General features: G+C 53.6%; 8 protein-coding genes across 8 annotated transcripts; 2 read left to right on the forward strand and 6 right to left on the reverse strand.

Moving 5' to 3' along the window:
• Window positions 1-445: 445 nt before the first annotated feature.
• Window positions 446-4,865, reverse strand: PFLUO_LOCUS6043 (transcriptional regulator; the record flags this gene model as incomplete). The annotated part of the gene is made up of 4 exons (XM_073783549.1): window positions 446-673; window positions 726-4,438; window positions 4,496-4,694; window positions 4,773-4,865. The coding sequence occupies 4 exons, from the start codon at window positions 4,863-4,865 to the stop codon at window positions 446-448; spliced, it is 4,233 nt and encodes a 1,410-aa protein (XP_073640094.1).
• Window positions 4,866-6,201: 1,336 nt separating this feature from the next.
• On the reverse strand, window positions 6,202-7,662 carry PFLUO_LOCUS6044 (uncharacterized protein; the record flags this gene model as incomplete). Its single annotated transcript, XM_073783550.1, has 4 exons — window positions 6,202-6,808; window positions 6,860-7,256; window positions 7,312-7,479; window positions 7,536-7,662. 4 exons carry the CDS (start codon window positions 7,660-7,662, stop codon window positions 6,202-6,204), a joined length of 1,299 nt encoding a protein of 432 aa, XP_073640095.1.
• A 721-nt stretch (window positions 7,663-8,383) lies between these two features.
• On the reverse strand, window positions 8,384-9,151 carry PFLUO_LOCUS6045 (uncharacterized protein; the record flags this gene model as incomplete). The annotated part of the gene is made up of 1 exon (XM_073783551.1): window positions 8,384-9,151. One exon carries the CDS (start codon window positions 9,149-9,151, stop codon window positions 8,384-8,386), a length of 768 nt encoding a protein of 255 aa, XP_073640096.1.
• A 694-nt stretch (window positions 9,152-9,845) lies between these two features.
• On the reverse strand, window positions 9,846-10,801 carry PFLUO_LOCUS6046 (60S ribosomal protein L2; the record flags this gene model as incomplete). The annotated part of the gene is made up of 3 exons (XM_073783552.1): window positions 9,846-9,983; window positions 10,037-10,614; window positions 10,753-10,801. 3 exons carry the CDS (start codon window positions 10,799-10,801, stop codon window positions 9,846-9,848), a joined length of 765 nt encoding a protein of 254 aa, XP_073640097.1.
• A 596-nt stretch (window positions 10,802-11,397) lies between these two features.
• PFLUO_LOCUS6047 (uncharacterized protein) lies at window positions 11,398-13,743 on the forward strand (the record flags this gene model as incomplete). Its single annotated transcript, XM_073783553.1, has 5 exons — window positions 11,398-11,580; window positions 11,676-11,845; window positions 11,953-12,082; window positions 12,136-12,537; window positions 12,559-13,743. 5 exons carry the CDS (start codon window positions 11,398-11,400, stop codon window positions 13,741-13,743), a joined length of 2,070 nt encoding a protein of 689 aa, XP_073640098.1.
• A 439-nt stretch (window positions 13,744-14,182) lies between these two features.
• On the reverse strand, window positions 14,183-14,884 carry PFLUO_LOCUS6048 (uncharacterized protein; the record flags this gene model as incomplete). The annotated part of the gene is made up of 3 exons (XM_073783557.1): window positions 14,183-14,221; window positions 14,307-14,501; window positions 14,576-14,884. 3 exons carry the CDS (start codon window positions 14,882-14,884, stop codon window positions 14,183-14,185), a joined length of 543 nt encoding a protein of 180 aa, XP_073640099.1.
• A 209-nt stretch (window positions 14,885-15,093) lies between these two features.
• PFLUO_LOCUS6049 (adenosine kinase) lies at window positions 15,094-16,501 on the forward strand (the record flags this gene model as incomplete). The annotated part of the gene is made up of 7 exons (XM_073783558.1): window positions 15,094-15,145; window positions 15,206-15,221; window positions 15,276-15,426; window positions 15,490-15,831; window positions 15,897-16,234; window positions 16,294-16,407; window positions 16,465-16,501. The coding sequence occupies 7 exons, from the start codon at window positions 15,094-15,096 to the stop codon at window positions 16,499-16,501; spliced, it is 1,050 nt and encodes a 349-aa protein (XP_073640100.1).
• Window positions 16,502-17,724: 1,223 nt separating this feature from the next.
• Window positions 17,725-20,606, reverse strand: PFLUO_LOCUS6050 (uncharacterized protein; the record flags this gene model as incomplete). Its single annotated transcript, XM_073783559.1, has 6 exons — window positions 17,725-18,672; window positions 18,720-19,270; window positions 19,323-20,151; window positions 20,221-20,347; window positions 20,417-20,509; window positions 20,578-20,606. 6 exons carry the CDS (start codon window positions 20,604-20,606, stop codon window positions 17,725-17,727), a joined length of 2,577 nt encoding a protein of 858 aa, XP_073640101.1.
• Window positions 20,607-21,229: the final 623 nt, after the last annotated feature.

The following is a 21,229-nucleotide window of genomic DNA, read 5'->3' on the forward strand; positions in this document are numbered from 1 at the left end:
ACACATAACTGCAGTATAAAGCAAGCGTTGAACTAGATCAGTCCAGATCTCCACTACACTCGATCAGATCTACAAGCGAGAAGAATAATAATAACACGTAATTCGACTATCAATTGCAAGCAGTAGATAATCGATCATACAAGAAACCAATGACGCAGGGCCACGGCAATAGGAGAAAGCATGGAGATCGCTCGCGTCAACGTAACAAGGGTACAAGAAGCTGCGCCATACCACCGCCAGGATTTCCAGAGTCGAAGAACTCAATGAAACACAAAAAAACGCCATGTCCAAGTGCAGAATCAAGAATAAATGAAAACAAAATAGTAATAAAAAGGTAGATTCGTTTTACACAGGTTCCTTCCAAGGAACAGAACACGGAGAAGTGGTGATATCAGATGAATCGTGCGGTAATGGGTAATGATGGGTAAGAGTGAGGGCATTCACCCTACTCTTCGTCGTCCAGTTCGGCGCCGTTCGCGCTATCGCCGCTGTCTCGGTTTGCGTTGCTGAACGTGAGCTTCAACTTGGGCTGTCCAGGGGTTCCAGCAGTCATCGGGGTATCCGTGCCGGAAAGAGTGGACATGCCATCTCCAGCTGCGGAAACCGAGTCGTCAAAGTTGGCAAACTCCGGGTGGCCCTCGGTTTGCTTCTTCAGTTCCATCAAGCATTTGGCCTGGTTGTGGTCAGTACTGTGGAATAAAATTGGTAATAATAAAAAAACTTACCTCGATGTCGTTTGCATCCTGGAAGAGCAAACTGCCATCCTCATTGTATGTCCGAGCGTTCTGACAGAGCATGTGGACGTCCTCGCGGAACTCCCGAAGATTCTGGTACTCGTCCCGCTTGATCTTCTTCTGGATCGTGTCCATCGCGATGGGGTTCTGAATGATCATGTAGTAATCCGGATACTGCGAGCGCGGAGGCGGCTTCATGAACGGATCCATGATCGCGCGAACGACGGGTTCATCCTCGTCATCGGAGGACTCGGCAGGAAGCTCCTGCTCCATTGCCATCAGGGATTCAACCACACTATTTAAAATGCGATTCAAGGTGGCACGGTCGGCACTGCTCAACGTGTCCACGGCCTTGGGCTGGCGGCCACGCTTGCGCTTGGGCTGTGGGGTGTCATCGGCGACTTCTTCAGCCTTGCGCTTCGGTGCAGGGCCACGGCGGCGCTTCTTGGGCTGAGGAGTTTCGGAGTTTTCGCGAGAGGGCGGCTCGGGAGATGACTCTGCCCCTCCCTTCTTCCCACGCTTGTCCTTGTTGGATTTGCGCCGCTCAACCCGTGCCTCCTTCCGGGCAATAGCATCCTCAATGCTGTCGTCCTCAGCATCCACCGCCATCAGCCACTGCTCTTCCGTCAGGCCGTCATCGTATTTGGTCACCTTGCGCTCACGAGCTCCGCGGCCAGCGATCTCAATTTCGGGTTCCTCCGTCATTGGGTTATCCTCTTGCATGTAGATTTCGGGCAGCTCCTCTTCACACATCAATCGAGGGTAGCGGTGTCCAGGGCCATACGAATCGTTCTTCTGGCGATCCTTGTCGATCTGCTGGAAAATGCCTATCTCGGCTTCAGACCGGGCCATGATTTCATTAAGGTCGTCATCGTCCATCTCATCGTGATCGCCAAGCTGCTCCGCATCTTCGGCAGTCTCCAAGAGCGTCCGAAGCAGGGCGTCTCGTTCTTCGTTGGTGGATTTGTTATCGAACTTTCCGGCCTGGATAACCTTGCCATCCATGTCGAGTTTGAACTGTGCACGCTCCAAGATCTTCTCTTCCACAGAGTTCGAGCTGATCAAACGCAGGATGCGGACCTCATTCTTCTGACCGATACGATGAGCACGATCCTGGGCTTGCAGATCCTGGTGAGGGTTCCAGTCGGAGTCGTAGATGATGACGGTGTCAGCAGTCTGCAGATTCAAACCCAGACCACCCGCACGGGTCGAGAGCAAGAAGCAGAAGTAATCGGAGCCCGGCTCATTGAAAAGTTTCAACAGATCGGATCGATCATCAGACTTGGTGGAACCATCAAGGCGGAGATACTTGAGACCACGCATGCGAAGGAAATCCTCCATAATGTTCATGATCTGGGTCATCTGGAAAAACATCAAGACACGATGTCCGGTGGCACGGAACTTGGGCAGAACCCGATCAAGCAACTCGAATTTACCTGCTGTTCGCCACAGAAGATCGTTGGACATCCGGCTGGGATTCATCTGGTCTTCCACGGGCTCAAAGACAAATGGATGGTTGCAGAGCTTTCGCAACTGCATAAGCATGTTGCTCAAACCACGCATTCCAGTCTTGCCACCCTTTCCATCGCTGACCACCATTTTGTTGTGGGTCATGAGCTGCTTGTACAGCTTGGTTTGCAGCGCCGAGAAGCGACACTTGACGACCCGCTCCTGCTTGTCAGGCAGATCCTTCTCAACATCCTTTTTCAGACGGCGGAGGAGGAAAGGACGGAGAACCTTGTGCAGACGACGAATCACAAGAAGCTGCTCTTCCTCGCTCAGGTCCATGCGGTCTTGACCACCGGTATTGGCAAATGGCGTATTGAACCACTCATCAAACGACTTGACCGACTTGAAAATGTTCGGCAGGACGAAGTTGAGAAGGGCCCACAGCTCAGGCAGGTTGTTCTGCAGTGGAGTACCGGTAAGAATCAACCGGTAACGGCTGACGTAGTATGTAGACAGAGTGCTGCTCAGCTTCGACTGAGCGTTCTTCATCCGGTGACCTTCGTCAACAATCATGTGTGTCCACTTGATCTTGCTGAGCACGGGACGATCCTTGATGATGTACTCGTAGGTGGTCAAGAGGACCTGGAAGTTGCCCCAGCGAATCTGCTGCTGTTGCTGCTTCCGTGCATTGGGAGGACCCTTGTAGACGACCTTGCTGACCGAAGGTGCCCACTTCTCAAACTCAAGGTTCCAATTGGTCAGCGTACTCAAAGGTACAATGACCAAGAATGGGCCGTTATTCCGCTTCTTCTCAATGATGTGGGTGATCAGACTAATGGTCTGGATTGTCTTTCCAAGACCCATTTCGTCGGCCAAGATACCATTCAGGTTGTTGTTGTATAGAGAGATCATCCACTGCAAACCCTTCAGCTGGTACTCCTTCAAAGAACCACCAACGAGAATCGAAGGCTGCTCAGTGACCTGTTCTCGGATGCGATGGGCCACAGCGTAGTAATCAATCTTCTTCTGGCCGGGAGTATCCTCGTCGGAACTTCCACCGATCTCCTCTTCCTCTTCTTCCTCTTCAAAATCGTCGTGTTCATCGCCATAGCGCTGGGCCTGGTTCCGCTGCTGCGCCCGGACAGAGGCAGCCAGCTGCTTGAGGAAGTTGTCGGTCTGATTGAGCAGGTGAGAGATACGAGAATCCTTAGCTTGTCCGAGCAGCTTCAGGTACGTCTCTTCATCGTTAGCCTTCAGAGCCTGAAGACGTTGCTTGGCGGTCCGCTCCACACGTCGCTGCTCCTCACGTTCCATGAACTGGTGGTGCTGGAGCATCATGCGACCCAGTTTCTGCGAGCGAGTGCGTTGCTGGACCGTGGCGTTGGCGACTTCAGCGCCGTGGTTGAGAATAGCCTGCAGCTGGTCGTATTGCTTCTTCTTCTCGCGGGTCTCACGAGCATCACGCTGTTGCTTTTCAAGCTTCTCGGTAATCCGGGCCTCCCGCAGAGACTGCTTCTTCATGCGGCGATGGCTCGAGCGGTTCGCGGTCATGCCAAGGTTCTCATAATGAAACATCTCGTTTTGAATCTGCTTGCGGAAAAGCTTCTGCTTCGGCAAGAGATTGAGCATCTTGTACTCAATGAGCGCCTTCAACTTCAGAGAATCGTCACCGGTGGGCGCATCACTCTTGCTGGTATCCCATGCACCGAGATTAGCAGGCAGCTCAGCAAGCTCCGCTTTCCGCGCAGTGATCCTGTTGTACAGAATCAATTCACGATCATCGCGCACTTGTTCTAAGTCGATGCCAAGGGGCATGAGGGCAGGAATACGTGCGCGGTTCGTGCGAGTGGCGTGATCTGTGTAGCTGATCGTTTTGGACAGCGAGTCGTATGGAGACTCCAGGCTCCCATACCAGTCCTTGGCTGGAGCAGCCGGCTCTGCGTCAGCAGTTTTCTCGGCAGAGCTCTTTTCCGCATTTTCGACGGCACTCTCTGCCACAGCGACGGTCTCGGTAGGTGTCGGCGTCTGCTGTTTCTTAGACGCGAAGAGCTGCTGTTGGACGCGAGGCGGGATAGCAAGGTTCTTGGAGAGCATCTTGAAAGCCAAAATCTGATTGCGCAGAGTGGCCAATTGCTCCGGCGAAAAGCTACTGCTGGGCCCCGGGCCATTCTTCTGTCCTGCAACGGGAGCCTGGTTCGGCGTAGACGAGGAATCCCGAGCCGCGCCAGTAGCAGACGAGGTCGAGCCGGTGCGTGCTGGATATAAGTGTTAGCTAATCATCGAAAATGGACCGATGCGCAACAAAGGCTTACCATGGGCACCATTGGTGGCGGCATCCGCGCCAGCACCATTCATCTGCTGTTGGCGCTGTTGCGCCTGGAGCTGTTGTTGCTGCTGCATTCGCTGCTTCTGGTAGGCTTGCTGTCGTTGGATGGCGGAGAGCAGGTTATGCGCCTTGAGGTATTCAGGGTCGTCATGGCGGACACCTTGTTCTTGCATCTGCTTGAATTTCTGCGCGACAACGAGGTTAGCATGTCGGGATATGACGGGTGTCAAGGGTCGAGCGAGGGATGTGCAGCGACAACTCACCTGAAGAACCTCCTGGACGTGCTGCTGCGTCAAGTGAGGCGGCAAGCTCACGTTGCCAGACGCCATGTTAGGCGCCGACTGCAAGGAAGCCATATTTGAGACGCGTGCTTCTTTAATTCATGGGCCAGGCACCTGATAGGTGGGTAGAGCAACGCGACCGAGAAAATCGAAGCGGATGTTGGTGGGATTTGTCGCGGTCTCCACTTATTGCCAGGTCGCGCCCGCGAAAGAGCAGGGGGCAGGATCGGGGGAAGGGAGGGTAGGGACGCGACGGAGGTGAGAAGTATCTGGCGGGACCGATGCGACTAGAAAGGGTCTAGTCGTGGTCCTTGGCGATGGAAACGGAGATGTTTGGGTCCGTAGTCGGAGGTCCGGGGATGCCAGGCGATGGAATCCCAATGGGGGTCACGGCCGGATGAGTCAAGAAAAGAAGGGAAAATGGAAAAGACCGAAAAGGAGGCAACGGGGATGGGGTGGGAGGCCCCAAGTGGCAGAAACGCGGCGGGGAGGGCGCGTTGAAGAAAAAAATGGATGAAATGGAGATGGAGGGGACCGGGTTGCGCGACTCGCTGGACGGGGCTGGTGCTCGCTGGTAGTGGACTAACAACAGGAGGCGGAGGAGAAGATTTCAGTGTGGCGGTCAGGTGATGCTGAGTCAGCAGACTGCCCTGTGCGGCGCCCGCAGTACATCCAGTACTGACTCCGGATGGACTATAGATCTCGATATCTATACTTGTAACACTTTACTCGAAGCAAGCCTGTTTTAATCAACACGTAGCAGTAATACTGAGCAACCCGCTCCAAGAGTTAGTTGAGGAACGACCTGAGTCAGCATGACTACAATTACGGTGTGGCAGTACATGGAGTACTGCCTACGAAGCATAGACCTATAGGGCTTTGGCGATGGTGAAGATAGGGTGTCCTTGTTCAAGACTGAGCGAAAAGAGGAGGTTGCTGCAGAAGAAGTTATGGGTGCTGTCCAGGTCGCCACAGCAGGGAAGTTTGTAGCCGGCCATTATTGCACCATCAAGTGTTCCTATTGCGAGCAAGCTCGGGGCTTCGAACTCAACCCGGAAGAAAGATAAGTAGTTCAAGAAACATTCAATAATCCTAGCATCGATATAAGATATTCTTGACGGACCACACTTGCCCCTTTTCTAGGGCTCATGACTGGCAACTTCCACAACCATATGATCTCACTACTGTAGTTAGAGCAACGTTGCCAATGTGTAACAGTTCATTCGAAGCAATGGTTCGTTTTAACTATACTCTCAGTAAAGCAATACTCACACCCATCCCCCAATAAAAGAAAGAACGCTGATAACAATGTTCATAACCCAAATCATCATACCCAATCATAACCCATCGGAACATTACAAACTCCCAAACCCCACGCTCGGTATCAAACACGATTCGTCGTTAATCTTCCCTACACGTCAGCAGCAGCAACCAGACTGCGCTTCATGGGCGGTGGTGGAGGCGGGGGTTTCTTGGACCGCGAAGGCGGAGGCGGAGGAGGCGCCTTCTTGGCTAAGCCATTCGTCCCATTCAGAGCATTCGAGCTTGGCCGTCGAGAGGCCACGCTGCTGCAGTGCGAGGTCGCGGGCGAGATCGATCGGTTGTTACCAAATGGGCGCTCGGGGCTAGACCGGCCGTAGGAGCTGCTCTCGGAGTCGGCGTAGGGGTCGCCGGGGAATCTGCCGTTACCAGCATAGACACTGTGGCGCGTAGTTAGGTCACTTGCAGCCCGCTGCACCCACGGTTGCGGGGGCTGTTCCTGGCGCAGCTGGGTGGGCCCTTCGAAGGTGGACGTGCGGTTGTAAACCGGGCGGGAGTACCCATTGCTGATCGGCTGAGTCTCGCGTGCAGGCGAGTCTGCAATATACATCGACATGGTCTTGCTGGAGCGGATCGTGGGCCGACTCTCTGTAGCATTCGTGATCTCTTCATGAAGAGGATCGTATCGCTGCTGGAGCGAACTGCCGGTATTGGAACGGGCTCTTGTGCGGCGTGCCGTAGTCTGCCCTGCACTGGACCTGTAAGAGGGATTAACATTTGCTCAAGAAGATTGAAAGTGCCGATCTTACACGCCAGGCCAATCGTTCTTGAGTTGAAGGAGCGCCTCGCGGCACCGCTCGTGATATTCCAATTGAGCGTCCAGGAACGAGCCCAGATCCATGACATTTTCGGGCTCCGAGTCCCGGATGTCTTCCATGCGGCGCAGCACGTCGTCGTTGGCCTCCTCGTATTTGATCTTCTGCGTGCGCAGCTCTTCCTCCACTCGGAAATCTTCTCTCTTCGCCTTTTGCATTTTCGAGAGCGAGGTATCATATGCCAATCGTCGGCTGTCGAGCTTCTTGCGCGCCTGCTGGTAGTCTTTCATCTGGGCCAGCGACCTTTCCAGGGATTCAAGCCAGCTCGAAGTCGCCTGCGCAATGTAGGTTTCCTGCGCACGTGCCACACGTTCCTCCGTCCGGCCCAACACTGATACGCTAGTTAGAGAGGAATGGGTCTCGAGCATGTCGCTGTCACCACTTACTGGTCAAGCACTGGCCGTATTCGGAGCTGCAGTCGAAATCTTCGCCGTGGGCAATCATGCTGCTGCCCAGGTGGGCAACGGGGAGGGTCTTCTCCTTGTCGTCGCCCTCATTGCGCTTCGAGAGGGCCTTGACGTATCCAGTCATGGATTTGTGGATGCGGTCGACGCCTGGTGAGATCTGGCATCAGCACTGGTTCGGGGCCAGTTCATCCATCCGGTCATACCTTCATGGCGGACGGCCATTTCCGTTTCCATGGCCTTGAAACTATCGGAGAGGTTGGTCTTCACCTCGCCGCCCATGCGCTCGCCGGCCCATTGCTTGAGGCGACCGATGCGCTTGTTGACATTCATGGTGGATGTGGTGGTGGGGCAGATAGATCGGTACCGATCGGGGGGGTCTGGATACAATTAAGGAAGGCAGGCAGTGGGATGATGTATTGCAAACAGATACTAGAATACTGGATGAAACGAATGTGTGTTCATGTGTGGAAGAAAGAGAGCCAGGAAGGGGGAGGGAGGAGTGGAAGAGAGGAAGAAAGAAAAGAAGGGAGGCTGTCATGCCAAGGGGTTGCGCACATTGATTAAGGACTGCCGCCACCAACGTTATTCGGGATGCATTCAGGTTGATCGGTGGGGACCATTGGATTGGGTGTGCCCTGGAGGATGAGAGAAGTAGGCTATTCCGACTAGTGTATTTTTCTCGCTACTATTATTGTGATTGTGCCTGACCCACCAAGCCCTTCTGGCCCTTCTGGTTGCCGCCCAAGTCGGCCGTGAAACTGGCAGAGCCAGGGTTTCAGAGAGACAACCATGAACCCAGTGAGACGGGCACAGCCGGTGACACGCGTTGGTGGGCCAGGGCAGGTGGAGGGGAGCCATGCCTATTGGTGAACTAATAATAAGTGTGCAGTTAAAATTTGGGATGTTGCCACCACTGATGAATGCCCGCATGCGGGTCCGGGGATGCTGCTGGACGGTTTCACCCTTACGTCCTGCGAGAAAGGACCTAGGGGAGAGAGACTGTATGGTCATTGCCTGATTATATTATTGTTCTTCTTCTTATTGATCGGCTTTATTCAATGCCCCCCAGCAGCCGCGGATCAACATGTATGGCCGGCTCACCACTCAACCACACATCAAAGTCATTCCATAGTACGGCCTCATCCACCACCGCTAGACCGTCTGAAACCCTCTCCACTCCCTTCCCCCCTTCTAGATTCCAATCAAGATTCCAATCCAGGCGCTCGCCATCCCCGCCACCACCTAGCCCTGACACAGGGGATGACGGTGATGATGACGAGTCAAGCCTCCCGGACGACAATGTATCAGGCGAAGCCCCATCCACACCCTGGCTCACACGCGACTGGACAAAATCAGCCGCGTACCGACCCGGCGTAACGCCAACCCGTTTCTTAAACACGCGATGAAAATGACTGGGCGTCAAGCCCGCCGCAGCAGCCAGATCATAAAGCCGCGGCGGTTTCAAGCCCTTAGCCAGGAGGTCACGGATGGACGCGCAGGCGATTTGCACCAGCACCGTTTGGGGGTCCCTCTGAGCCGCCGTGAGCCCCGCGTGTTGCGGGCGGCAGCGCTTGCAGGCCCGGAACCCGGCGTGCTCGGCCTGGGTCGGCGTGTCGTAGAACCGCACGTTGGCGCGGCGTGCGAGACGGCCTGGACAAGACGGGCGACAGTAGATTTTGGTGGTGAGGACTGCGTAGACGAAGGTGTTAATGCTGGAGTCCCGGTTTACGAGGGCTTGCCACCGGGCTGCGGTGTCGAGGGTTTGGCCCGATGGCGGGAGGCGGGGGATTTCTTGTGGTGGGGGTGGGGGTCGGAGCATGGTGGGATGATATGATGATTGTAGATTATTGTGTATCTGATGGGCTGTTCTCTCTGGATGGTTGCTGGTGATGGGAGTGAAAGAAGAGGCACTGACGACGGTGCGTTCATAGGCTCGGTAGTGGCCGCTGATTGGTCACTTTGAGATCAACGATTTTGTCACTGCCATTTGGACGTTGATAGGTCAGTGGGAATAGCTTGGGACGGTTGGATATTGAATGCACTACTGCTACTACTACTGTCATCATGGATGGATATGTTCCCGGAATGGTTTTAGTTTCCACCTGGACGGTGGTATAGAAACTCGTTGCAGATATATATTTTCTACCCGACCGGCATGATACATTCAAATATCGCAACCATCAAATGCAAACTACAACTCGAGAACAACCGATCCATAGCATGCCGTTTCTGCTACATACACAGTGGCTTGCTACAATTTAGATGCACACTGAGCTCGACAATGGCCCACTACAAGGGAAAGAACTGAAGATTCGAAAAGGTATGTCATTTCAGTGCCCCACGGGCCGTTTTTGCTTCTGCTTCCGTCCCAGGGTGAGAAAAAAGATGATGGCCACAGCCTTAATTCGCTAAGGGTGCGTGGGACGCTCATCCGCAGTCGCCTAGGTACATAAGTCTCATAGCAGAAGTCCATTTTCAACCCATCACAACACAAACTCCGTGCCAGAATACCCTTAGTCCTTGACCTTCTGGGTACCACGGAGCAGACCGGTCCGCCGGGCGGCGATGAGACCGGCCTTTTGACCCTTGGCGGCGTAGCGAGAGATGGTCGACGCCTTACCAATGTGCTGGTGGTTACCACCACCGTGAGGCTGTAGAAGGGCGGGTCAGCGATGAACACAACAACAGAGATGTGGGAACTTACGTGATCGACGGGGTTCATGGCAACACCACGAGTCTTGGGCCACGAGTTGCGCTTGACGGCGAACTTGTGCTTGGCGCGCGAAGCCTTGAGCAGGGGCTTGTCGGTACGGCCACCACCGGCGACGATACCAACCATACCACGGGCGGTGTTCTTGACCACCTTCTTGGCACCGGAGGGCAGCTTGACACGGGTCTTGCCCTCGTCGGGGTTGTGGCCAATGACGGTCACGTAGTTGCCGGAGGTACGGCCCAGAGCACCACGGTCACCGGACTTCTCCTCGACGTTGGTCACGACGGTACCCTCGGGCATGGAGGCCAGGGGCAGGACGTTGCCGACGGTCAGGGCAGCGTTCTTGCCGGCGTAGATGAACTGGCCGGTGTACATGCCCTCGTTGGCGATGAAGGTCTCGGTGACCATCTTGAACTTGTAGGGGTGACGGAACTGGACCTTGGCGAGGGGAGCACCACGACCGGCGTCGTGGATGATCTCCTTCACGACACCGCGGGTGTAGCCATGACGCTCGGCATAGTCGAGGGTACGGAACTGGGCAGGCGCCTTGTTGAGACGGGTGTTGGCCGCTGCAAGTAGAAAAAAAAATAGGACATCAGCACTCAATTCCCTTTTTTCTATTTTGTCCAAGACTCGAGTTTTTCCTCGCTGCTCCATGCTCGAGGTTGCAGCGCACTTTCATCCCGGATTGATGCGGTCGAACTCACTGAAAATGGAACCACGGCCCTTCCTCTGGTTGCGAATGACGCGACCCATGGCGACTGTCTGGAAGGAGTGTGTGTTAGTATCGTCGTGGGTGGTAGCAGGAAAAGTGGTGGTGGTGGGCGTACCTTGATGTGATGGGCTTGTTGAGGGTTGAGAAAATCGAGTTCCCGGACTGACTGTGTGGGCTTTTGCGTGCGGTCGCTAACCTAGCCCAAACGGGACTAGACTGGGTTATGTAAGAAATATGTCACATGACCTTCCATGATCGAAAGTAGGGTTGAGAGCAGAGTAGTGAATGTGCAATGTGATTGAACAACGAGCTGTTCGGCGATAGAATTTGACAGCTCGGTGATCGCTAAAGGATGACTGAGCCCGTCTGAACATCTGGAGTTGGCCAACTTGCTCAATTCCGGCGATATAGATCGATATACAACATTCAAAAGGGTCTATAATTCTGGATAATAAAAAGGAAGGAAATACCTATTTCCCATTCCAAATATCCAATGAGAATGCGATCCTGGGTTGCGTAGGAATCCCATGAAATAATCGATCGGGCGCTGGAGTGAAGGCGCGATGCGCGAACTCACTTCGGGCTCAACTCACCTTCTTTCCCCCTTCAACACCACCACCCCCAACCGCATCCAACCATGTCTCTTTCAGACGATTCATCGCTGTCGTCAGCACCACCGACAGATGACGAAGCCATGGCAGAGGAGGAGCCGGTCGGCATCACCAAGTACTTCAAGAAGCAGAAGTCCGAAACACCGCCGCCCAAACGGGAGCCCTCACCACCTCACGAATACGTTGTAGCAGATCACCCGAGCATCGCGGTGAGTGTGAAGAGAGATTTCCTTGTTGCTAAGACACGTCCATGACGCGTTCACCCGGTGTTGGGACACGTTTGCTAAGTTGTCGCATCTTTTAGTTCATTGTCATGTTCCGCGCGCGTTTCCACGATGTGTTCCCTCGCCATGTGCCACATTACGGCCCCCAGGATATCGAGCGAGGAATAGAGGAGTCTCCTCCGGGCGACTACATTGAGAGATTACTATGTGCATTACTGGGACTTGTGCTGAACCGCAAGAAGGATGTTGAGTATGGTCGCCACCCAAATACCCCCCACGTGGAGAGAAGTCGAAGCTACCACGGAGCATCAATTGCACTGGAGAACAAAAGCTAATTTGATTTCCGGGCTTTTGCAGGCGGAATCATTACACGCGCCCTCTCGAAGAAGCGGTCCAGACACATGCGGCGCAGTGGCCAAAGGAGTGGGAGGGCAAGAACCCCCTTCATGGCGGACGCACCTTTGCGACCCTGTCGCCCGAAGAGCGCGTAGGTCGCACGGCCTTACCGCCACCTTTCCACACCATTAACTATTTTGACAGTTGCAATTGCTCAAAGCCCTGATTCTCTGGTCTCTGTCGTCATCTGAAGCGGTTCAGACAAAGCTCAAGGAATCTTACAAACAGGCGCGTCACGACGATGATCTCAACCAGCCTTTATCCGTTCAATCATGGGGCCGTGATAGCCTCAAACGCCGGTATTGGCTCATCGAGGGACAAGATGATACCAACTTCCGGTTGTATCGAGAAAGCAATCCGGCTCTGAAGCATATCACTTGGTGGAGTATCGCGGGAAGTATTCCAGAGCTGCAATCTGTTGCCGACAAACTCGGAGAGGAGAAGGGAACCAACTCGAAGAAACTGTGTGAGAGAATTCGGGCCGCCATTCCTCGGTTTGAGGCATCAGAAGAGGCAAGTCAATCCATTCAAGCAGCCGAAATAACTGTACTAACGCATATCCATTAGAAACGGAAACGCCGCGACTACCGTCTTGCTCGCAAAGCTGCTTTTTCTCGGCCCGAGCCGGGCTTTTCTCTCTACGAAGGTCGCACGCGTGGGAAGAGGCTGAAGTATACCTATTCCGACGACGAGGATTTCTTGTCCGATGATCTACCATCAACGAGACGCTCAAATCGCAATGTAACTTCAGCAGACGAAACGGATGCTCCTCGGTTCACCGCGAGTGGCCGGCAGATCCGATCCCGTGCTGGAGGCCTTTATGGCGCATCATTGCACAGTGGCCAGAGGGAAGATTCTGAAGATGACGACGCTCCGAGGGCACAAAGGATTCGGACTTCGCTTAATCCTAATGGATACTCGGGATACAATGTCGATGACTTGGAAGATGCGTCTGAAGCTGAAGGCAATTCCAGCGGAAACGAGTGGAAGAGCGGTGAAGAGGAAGCGGAGGAGAATGACATGGAAGGTGACGATGAAGAAGAGGAAGATGTGAGCGGAGATGAATCAATCGTCAACGGGGAGCCCCAGAGCCTCGTTGTACAGCTTCGCTATGGCAAAGACAATGCCGCCAACGTCCCGGTCGACAGGCCGCCACCCCCTGCACAAGATATGCAAACGAAGAGCACCACGGACACGGGACTGCCGGGAAGCTCGTCTACTCATCTCCCGCCCATCCAGCCACCTCCCGCCCTGGCGTCTGTACCGCAGCATCATTCAGGAGCTATGCGACAAGCTCCCATGCCTACCATGGCAATGCATTCTGCTCCACCACCACAGTGGGCTCCTCAGCCGGCACAAATTATGAATGCGTCTCCCCTGCAGCCTCCAGCTCCGTCCCAAGAGGCCAGACCCCAGCTGCCCCCAATGGCCGCGCATTTGCCTCCCGTTCCACAGCCTCAATCATTCCCTCGACCTCCGACCATGAATGCATCTGCTGTGACTCCAGTGCCGCCTACTCTGCCTCCCCAGTCGTTCTATGGGACTGATAGAGAGAGAACGACAATGGCAGCGCCTTCAATGCCGCCTGCACCAATGAGCGGTCCTGCTCCTCTCGAGGTATCTAAACATACGCAACCAACAGAACCAAACGGCGTGTCCCAGGCCAAACCAGCTGAGCCTGGTTCTTACTATCCACCTGGGATGCCTCCGACGCAATCCCATTTCTTTCAAGGAGGGAACCCGCCGCACTAGGTGTCCTTATTGTGCTATTTGGTGCTGCTTCGAACCAGCCAACAGGAGTGGATATTTCATTCATTCACTGAAATGGTCAAATCCAGCCAGGTCTTGGCCTATTGGTTTTGCAGTGGATTTGTGTGACGAGGGCGATGATCGTCCAACTGCTGTACTTTATACATGAGAAATCTTGCTAAAAAAAAAGATGCTCATCCATGCCATTTTTTTCTTGCATGCCATCTAGCCCAAGTCGAGTATATGATATTACATGTAAACCAAGACTAGACAAAGCCTATCTTCAAATCCTTTCGAGAAGTGAAAACCCAATCCGCTGCAAAACGAGGGATATAGAAAATGCGAATAAAAACACCCCAAACCCTCAACGCCAATTATGCAAAACCAAGAGTCATCAACCCTGGTACAGCGCTTCCTGCGCAGTCTATCACACCAATTTCAATTAATCCGAGCCCGCATTCGAAAATTGACTCGTGTAGAACTGCAAAAACTCCGACAGCGTCAGTTATGTTTGAATTCCCGCAAGCGCATACGGTACTTCAACACCCCCGAAAAGGAAAGCTTACTTCTTCGACCTGCGAGGCTATCTGCGGATCGCGAAGGGTGCCCTGTTGAGGCACATGCCAGTTGTTGACTTCGTACCACCACCTGCGGATTCTACTTCCGAGCGTGCGCCCGCTGAGGGAGGCATTGCGGTTCCAGAACCGCCATCCGGACAGCGCGAGGGTCCATATCGTGCCTTGGATGAGGGGTAAAAGGACCTGAGCAATACGATTCGAGCATTAGTTATATTGGCTTTCTTTTTTTGGTGCGCTTTGCCGGGGTGATGGCATACCTGATCTCTCACGGTAATCCACCCGACTCGTCCCCAAGTCTCGGCATCCTTCACGCTAGCTAAATAGCTCTGCTCGAAGCGCAGGTCCGGCAGAGGTGGAAGAGTCTGTTGGCGACGGAGAGGACGGACTACTCGGCTCGCATCGACGATATCTGACGAAAGGCTGCCGGCGTCGGAGGGCGGCGCGGCGACGACGGGTTGTTTTTCCGAGGCGGCGGTGGATGGGTTGATGTCGTGGGTTGGGGAGGGATGCCGCTTGATAGAGGCAGTCTGGATAGTCTCAGCGATTCCCAGGGCGTGGTCGGCCATGATGCTTTGCTGTTTTGTACGTAGTAGTGAAGGACAGGCAGACCGCCGATGATGTCGATTTCTAGGGGAAAGCAGGCCGCTCCGTACTCCGCCTTCCCGTTTTCTGCCGCCAACTGTTACGCCAACCCCTCCAAGGCCCACCTTTTCGATTTCTTCCTCTTTTCCACCCCAACAATTGTGTTTTTATCTACACGAATTTCATTGCAATCATGGCTGCTTCCCAGGGTTACCCTCTTCTGTGCTTGGAGAACCCTCTCCTTGGTGAGTAGATGACTTGGATAGACATGAACCGTGAACTCATACTAACATACCCCTCGACAGACATCCAGGCTCGTGGGTAGGTGATATTTGACTCGAATTTATCGTCCGGAACTGACAGGTGTTGTTTAAGTGATGCCGCCCTTCTTGAGAAGTATGGTCTGAAGGATAACGATGCCATTCTGGCCGAGGACCAGCACATGGGCCTCTACGAGGAACTGCTCTCGCGGGATGCCAAGCTGATTCCCGGTGGTGCTGCCCAGAACACTGCCCGTGGTGCCCAGGTAAGCCTAGCAGTGCTTCTTAACCTAGCATTTATCCAGTAGTTGACAATTCTCTGTGTCCAGTACATGCTCCCCGACAACCAGGTGCTCTACATCGGCTGTGTCGGCAAGGACAAGTACGCCGACTTGCTGAAGAAGACCTGCGAGGAGGCCGGTGTCCACACCGAGTACCGTATCGACGATGCCCAGCCCACCGGCAAGTGCGGTGTTGTCATCACTGGCCACAACCGTAGCATGTGCACCCACCTTGCTGCTGCCAACGAGTACAAGATCGAGCATCTGAAGCAGCCCCAGATCTGGTCGCTGGTCGAGAAGGCCCAGGTGTACTACGTTGGTGGCTACCACCTGACTGTCTGTGTGCCCGCCATTCTGGCTCTCGCCGAAGAGGCCGCTGCGAAGAACAAGGTACGTTCCGTCCCCGTGCTGAGTGTTGTTGGGGGGATTTGCCTGATTGATTTGGCTTGATATAGGTCTTCATGCTCTCCCTCTCCGCTCCTTTCATCCCCCAGTTCTTCAAGGACCAGCTGGACAGCGTTATGCCCTACACCGACTACACTTTCTGCAACGAGACCGAGGCCCGTGCCTTCTCTGCCAGCCACGAGTGGGGCACCGAGGATATCTCCGAGATCACCAAGAAGCTCGCTCAGCTGCCCAAGAAGAACACCCAGCGTCCCAGAATCGCCATTGTCACCCAGGGTACTCTGCCCACCGTGGTCGGCATTGCCTCGGCCAACGGTGATGTCCAGCTGAAGGAGTTCCCCATTCGTGAGGTTGCCAAGGAGGCTATCGAGGACACCACTGGTGCTGGGTGAGTAATGACCCTACGTTCTCAAGCTTTGTATTTCTGCTAACCTGCCAATCCTTCAGTGACGCTTTCGCTGGTGGTTTCTGCGCCGGTATCCTGCAGGGCAAGTCTCTGGAGGACAGCATTGACATGGGCCAGTGGCTGGCCAGCAAGAGCATCCAGGAGCTTGGAACCTCGTGAGTTCCATCTATCAGATATATGCCCGTGATGAAAAAAGACTAACTTGATTACAGGTTCCCCCTCCCTAAGCAGACCTACTCCCGCTCGTAAAGAGCCGCTATCTCTTTCTTTCCTTAAACCGGAGAAACACATAGACAACATACGACCAACCCATCCCCTTTAACCGACTCAAACCCGCAACCTTCAACACAAAATCACCTTCAACCTCCCGATATCACTACTGATCTCGTGCAATGAAATCATGTCTCCACACCTGAATTTCGCACTCCCCTCAACGCTGGATGATTCAACCCTCTATACCATTTTTCCTTTCAACATCTTTTGTCCCATATCTTGAGATCTACTCATCTAAAAACCAAACCAACCAAATAAAAGACAATAGCTTCAGTCAGAACGTACACACACACTTGAGTAATCAATGTGCAGCACCACTAGCTCTTCTCTCGTTGCGCGTCATTCCGTGAGTGATTTAGTAAGGCAAAATAGGGGATTGTGGTTCAAGATACCCGAGATGCGGCCCAGTCAACAGGGGCCTTTAAGTCAGTGCCTGCTGGGTGATCTACAAAAGGGGTTCCTTGATTGCGAATGAGCCATCTACAAGGCGTTCAAGAGATTAAAGCATGGCAATGTGGGAATGTTATTTTCAAGTGCCTAGGGATCACAATGGCATCTGTATAGGCAGTGGCGAGCCCTAACTTCAAGCCGGTTGAAGTTCGGCAATCTGCAGTGCAGTTACTGAACCTCGGGCGCGGAAAGAAAGGACTCCGCAGTGAAAACAATATAGAAGAAAGCAAACCAAAAATTTGCACCACGGGTCATTTTGCATGAAAAGAAGCCAAAAGAAAGAAGAGAGAACAAAGACTGAACGAGGCAAAAGGGGCCTGTCGAAGACGGCGCCTGCACTATCTATCTCGATGGCCATCGACTTCCCTGTGTCGCGTGTTGAACGCGCAATGCATGCATTGTCAACGATGACAGTGCCACAGGGAAAGAAAGGAAGAGCTTAAGATCGAGTTCGGGGGATCCGTGGATGTCCACTGGCTCCATCACTATAATTTACCTTGTGGTAGGGCTGAGCTGTGTCCCGGAACATGCAATCTGGGGAACAGTCTCGCGACGGTGTTGGAGACAGGTCATGGCAGGCTTGGATGGGGGATGCAAAGCAATGCAGAAGGAGCACATCATTGGGCTACTGGTTCTGTCGAAAGAGCCGAGCTTGTGAAAAATGCGAGGTTGCCCACAGTTGAGTCATCGGCTATCCTTGTGCTATCTGCATGCACGAGAGTTTCATACAATCGAGCACTGGTATGGAATCAACCACCTTGACCACACGGCGGAGTCGGGCCAATGGCACTGATCTGAGTGACGGATTTGCGATTCCCACTGAGAGCGGAACTATGGGGATCAGTCCCGGAAAAGAGGCTGCTACCGATGAAGGCGTTGTTGGCCCACGAAGCATCCGTTGCTCCAGTCGAGATCGGCTGGCTAGGGACGTCGAAAGCGCCAAAGGTCGTTCGACTGGATGAGTTCCGTTCCCATCCAGGTCCAACAGGAGGTGGCATGCTGGATTGGTTTTGCGAGGGAACCAGCGAGGAAGCAAACGAGCTTCCTATATCAGAAAATTGAGTCTGAGCCAGCCCGCGATATGGAGAATGTTCTTGGATATTCATATTGCTGGTGGTCATGGAATGCAGAGGGGCCTGTTGGCTCAAACCAGGAGGCGGCCCGCGTGATGAGGCGGTAGTAGGGGAGCCAGTACTCCAGATGCTCGGGCCACCAATGCTAGGGAAGCCAGACAGGACCGCCCGTGGAGTATTGACAGCTGGCTGTCCAATTTCAGGACCGATAGGTGTACCCGTGGGCTGCGGGCTGCGATCGTTGAATGGGTAAGCATTGGCGTCAGGCCCAATCTGGGTCGGTGTCGGCATGGTTGCGGCTCCGCCTAGGAAGGAAGAAAGCTGTTCATTGGGCGGGGTTTCGTACGTGTCCGACTCGACCAGCCGCTCAACACCTTCGACGATGCGATTCATATTGGCAGACATGGACACCGAGGCCGACTGAGAGCCACCAAACATACTCCGACCCTCTGCAACAGAATTCGTATCTTGAGTTGGTTGCGGGATGTCCTCTCTTTCAATGCTCGTGGTCGAAAGTGTCTGCTGATGGCCATGCGGACTTGAGAAAAATTGAGACGGAAGCCCCTCTTCTTGGAAGATGAAAGTCTTCTTGTCTTCGTCGTCGACAAGAGCGACGGGGATTTGCTGTGACGGTGTTAGTCAAACTCATCGTCCAGAAAGATGGTTCGTACCTTTCTGACAACCAGATCGAGTCCATCGATGACGAACTCGCGGACGCGATAAAGCATTTCCATGTTCGGGTGACTCCTTTCCACCCCAGGATCGTTCATGCGAGGCTTTGGCTGGCTATTCACACCGGCGTAACGGCGGGAAGTAGCGTCCTGATCCAAAGGCGCAAACCCGAGGCTTTCTTCGTCTTCTTCCAAAAGGTAATCAATCTCGGGAAGACGCGCAATATCAAATGTAGAGGCGAGGAGAGACAGAGTGCTCGCATAGATCTTCCAGAATTCCTTGATTTGAATGGAAAGAGACGAGTCAATTTCTTCCTTCTGTGTAGCCAGCAAATCGCTGGTCGTCAGGAGCCAGGAACTATAATGCCGAAGGGCGGGCAGGATTCGGCGAGCAACCACCGTCACCTTATCCGGGCCGTTCTTGTTCTCTTTGTTGCTCGGATCCTCGACGGCAAATCGCTCCAATTCGACTAAGAGGATTTGCAGAAGGGTGAAGAATGTCTTCACGTTAATGCGCTGGAAGAACACGTGCGCGTTCGAAACCGATCCATCTGTAATTTTGGTTAGTGCCTGCTTAGAAAGAGCAGTGCTTCCAGTACTTACCAGTTGCTCGCACGCGGGCAAAGGCTTCTGCCGCGATGTTCACCAGGCAGAACTTTTGGAGGGTGCCTTCGAGCGAACGCTCTCTGATGTCAACGGCAAGTTGGCTGAGTACTTCATTCTCCAGCTCATCATGCTCAGGGAAGTCGGCTCCCTTGTAGCATTGAGCATGTAGATAGACAAACCAAGGAGCCAATGCTCTTCCTGGAATGCCAGCATCCTCCGGGCGAATCAGCTCTCTTTTAGCCCATGCATTCATTACCTTCTTGAATTCAATTTCCAGGTTTCCTTTCGCCGATGGATGAGGTTCCTGGGCGGATAGTGCTCGGTACAGGTGGTATGTAGCCCGAAGGTGATTGACATCTGCAAGAGCAATGATGGCCAGTTGATTATGAGATGCCCCAGACGCGGGATATATCACCGAAGCAAGATCATAGTACCCGATGGCAGGGCCCCAGTTGCGATCCTTGCTGACGAGTTCAGCTTCACGATAGCGGGAGAGGTCTCCGAGGCGAATAAGCGTCGCATGGCATGATTGAAGAATGCGCTTGCGCAGATCGCTCGAAACACGAGTTGGAGGCTGCGCCGAGAGATCTGTGTGAAGCACCGTTAGCCGGGTGACCAGCACATTGAGAAGATAGTAGGGGAAGGGCTCACTCTCGAAGCTGAATTTCCGCGCCACCTTCTCCAACTCCACGATCCCGCCAAAGTGCGACGACAGATGCTGGATATATCCCCGATAGAATCGTTGGCTCGATTTGATGAAGTCCAGGTAATGCTTCTCGAGCTTCCGTTTCTCCACCGGCTTTTTCTTTGTGGTCTCCTCGCGGTACTATCGTGGTACCATTGATCAGAAAATGCCACGCGCCATATAACAGCCATATAACAAATGCTCACTCACCCGAGCTAGCCGTTTGCGAAACCGGGTGTTCAATTTCAGATGCGCATCCCACAGACGATCCTCCACATTGGCGTCACGCGCAGTGTCGAAATCCAAGAGTATGGCATTTTGGCAAGCGATCCGGAACCTACAAAGCAAGAAACACCGTCAGATATGTGATGCGTACCAGGTGGTGTGCATGTTTCAAGGTACTGACTCGGACAAGAAGTGGGATAGGTCTGTGAACGCGGGCCCTTTCTCCTTCTCAGCAAGGCCCTTGGACAGCACGTTTTCGGCTGCAAGCGCAATCCTAGATGATGCGGCTGATCAGCGACCGCTCATTCTGCAATGCCAGAAGGAGGCAAAAAGAGAACTCACTGCCACGAATCCTGGAACGAGGATGCCATGCTTATGAGAAGCCCGGTCCGATGACCTCGCCTGTCAGATGGCTAATGGCTGGACGTCGGGCGAGAACAGAAGTAGGTCAGCCATCAGTATGGCCAAATGGACGAACCAAAGAAGATGAAGGAGAACAAGTGCAACCGCAAAAGAGGAAGAACAGAAGCATGCGCCTGAGGCGGAAAATACTGGGGGGGAAAGAGAGGGCGGTGATTGGCAGAACGGGTGGGCGGTGGACCATTCTATCATTTGTGCCATGCTTTTCGGTGCTTGTACACAATCACCGATCATGGCTAGATGGTTATTCTCCTAGTGATAGCCCTCACAGCTGCACAGGACAATATGCGACGATATATCTCAATATGCTACTGTGAAATCTTCCAGATGCGAACCCATATCGCCTATTGATCAACCTACATAGTGCTGCAGGACACTAAAGCAGCATGGCCAAGCGCTCACGGAGCCCCTCAAGCGAGGGGCATCTCGAGGAGCCGGGGTTCTCTCAGTCTCCAACTCCATCATCAACCACAGCCACTCCACCTCCAGCACCATTTGAGCGACCCAATTTAGACCAGAATACATCCAAAGTCATGCATTGTTCCCTGCCACCTCACCGAGAGACGCTCTCATT

The sequence above is a fragment of the Penicillium psychrofluorescens genome, assembly GCF_964197705.1.
Source record: "Penicillium psychrofluorescens genome assembly, chromosome: 4".
Taxonomy (NCBI): domain Eukaryota; kingdom Fungi; phylum Ascomycota; class Eurotiomycetes; order Eurotiales; family Aspergillaceae; genus Penicillium; species Penicillium psychrofluorescens.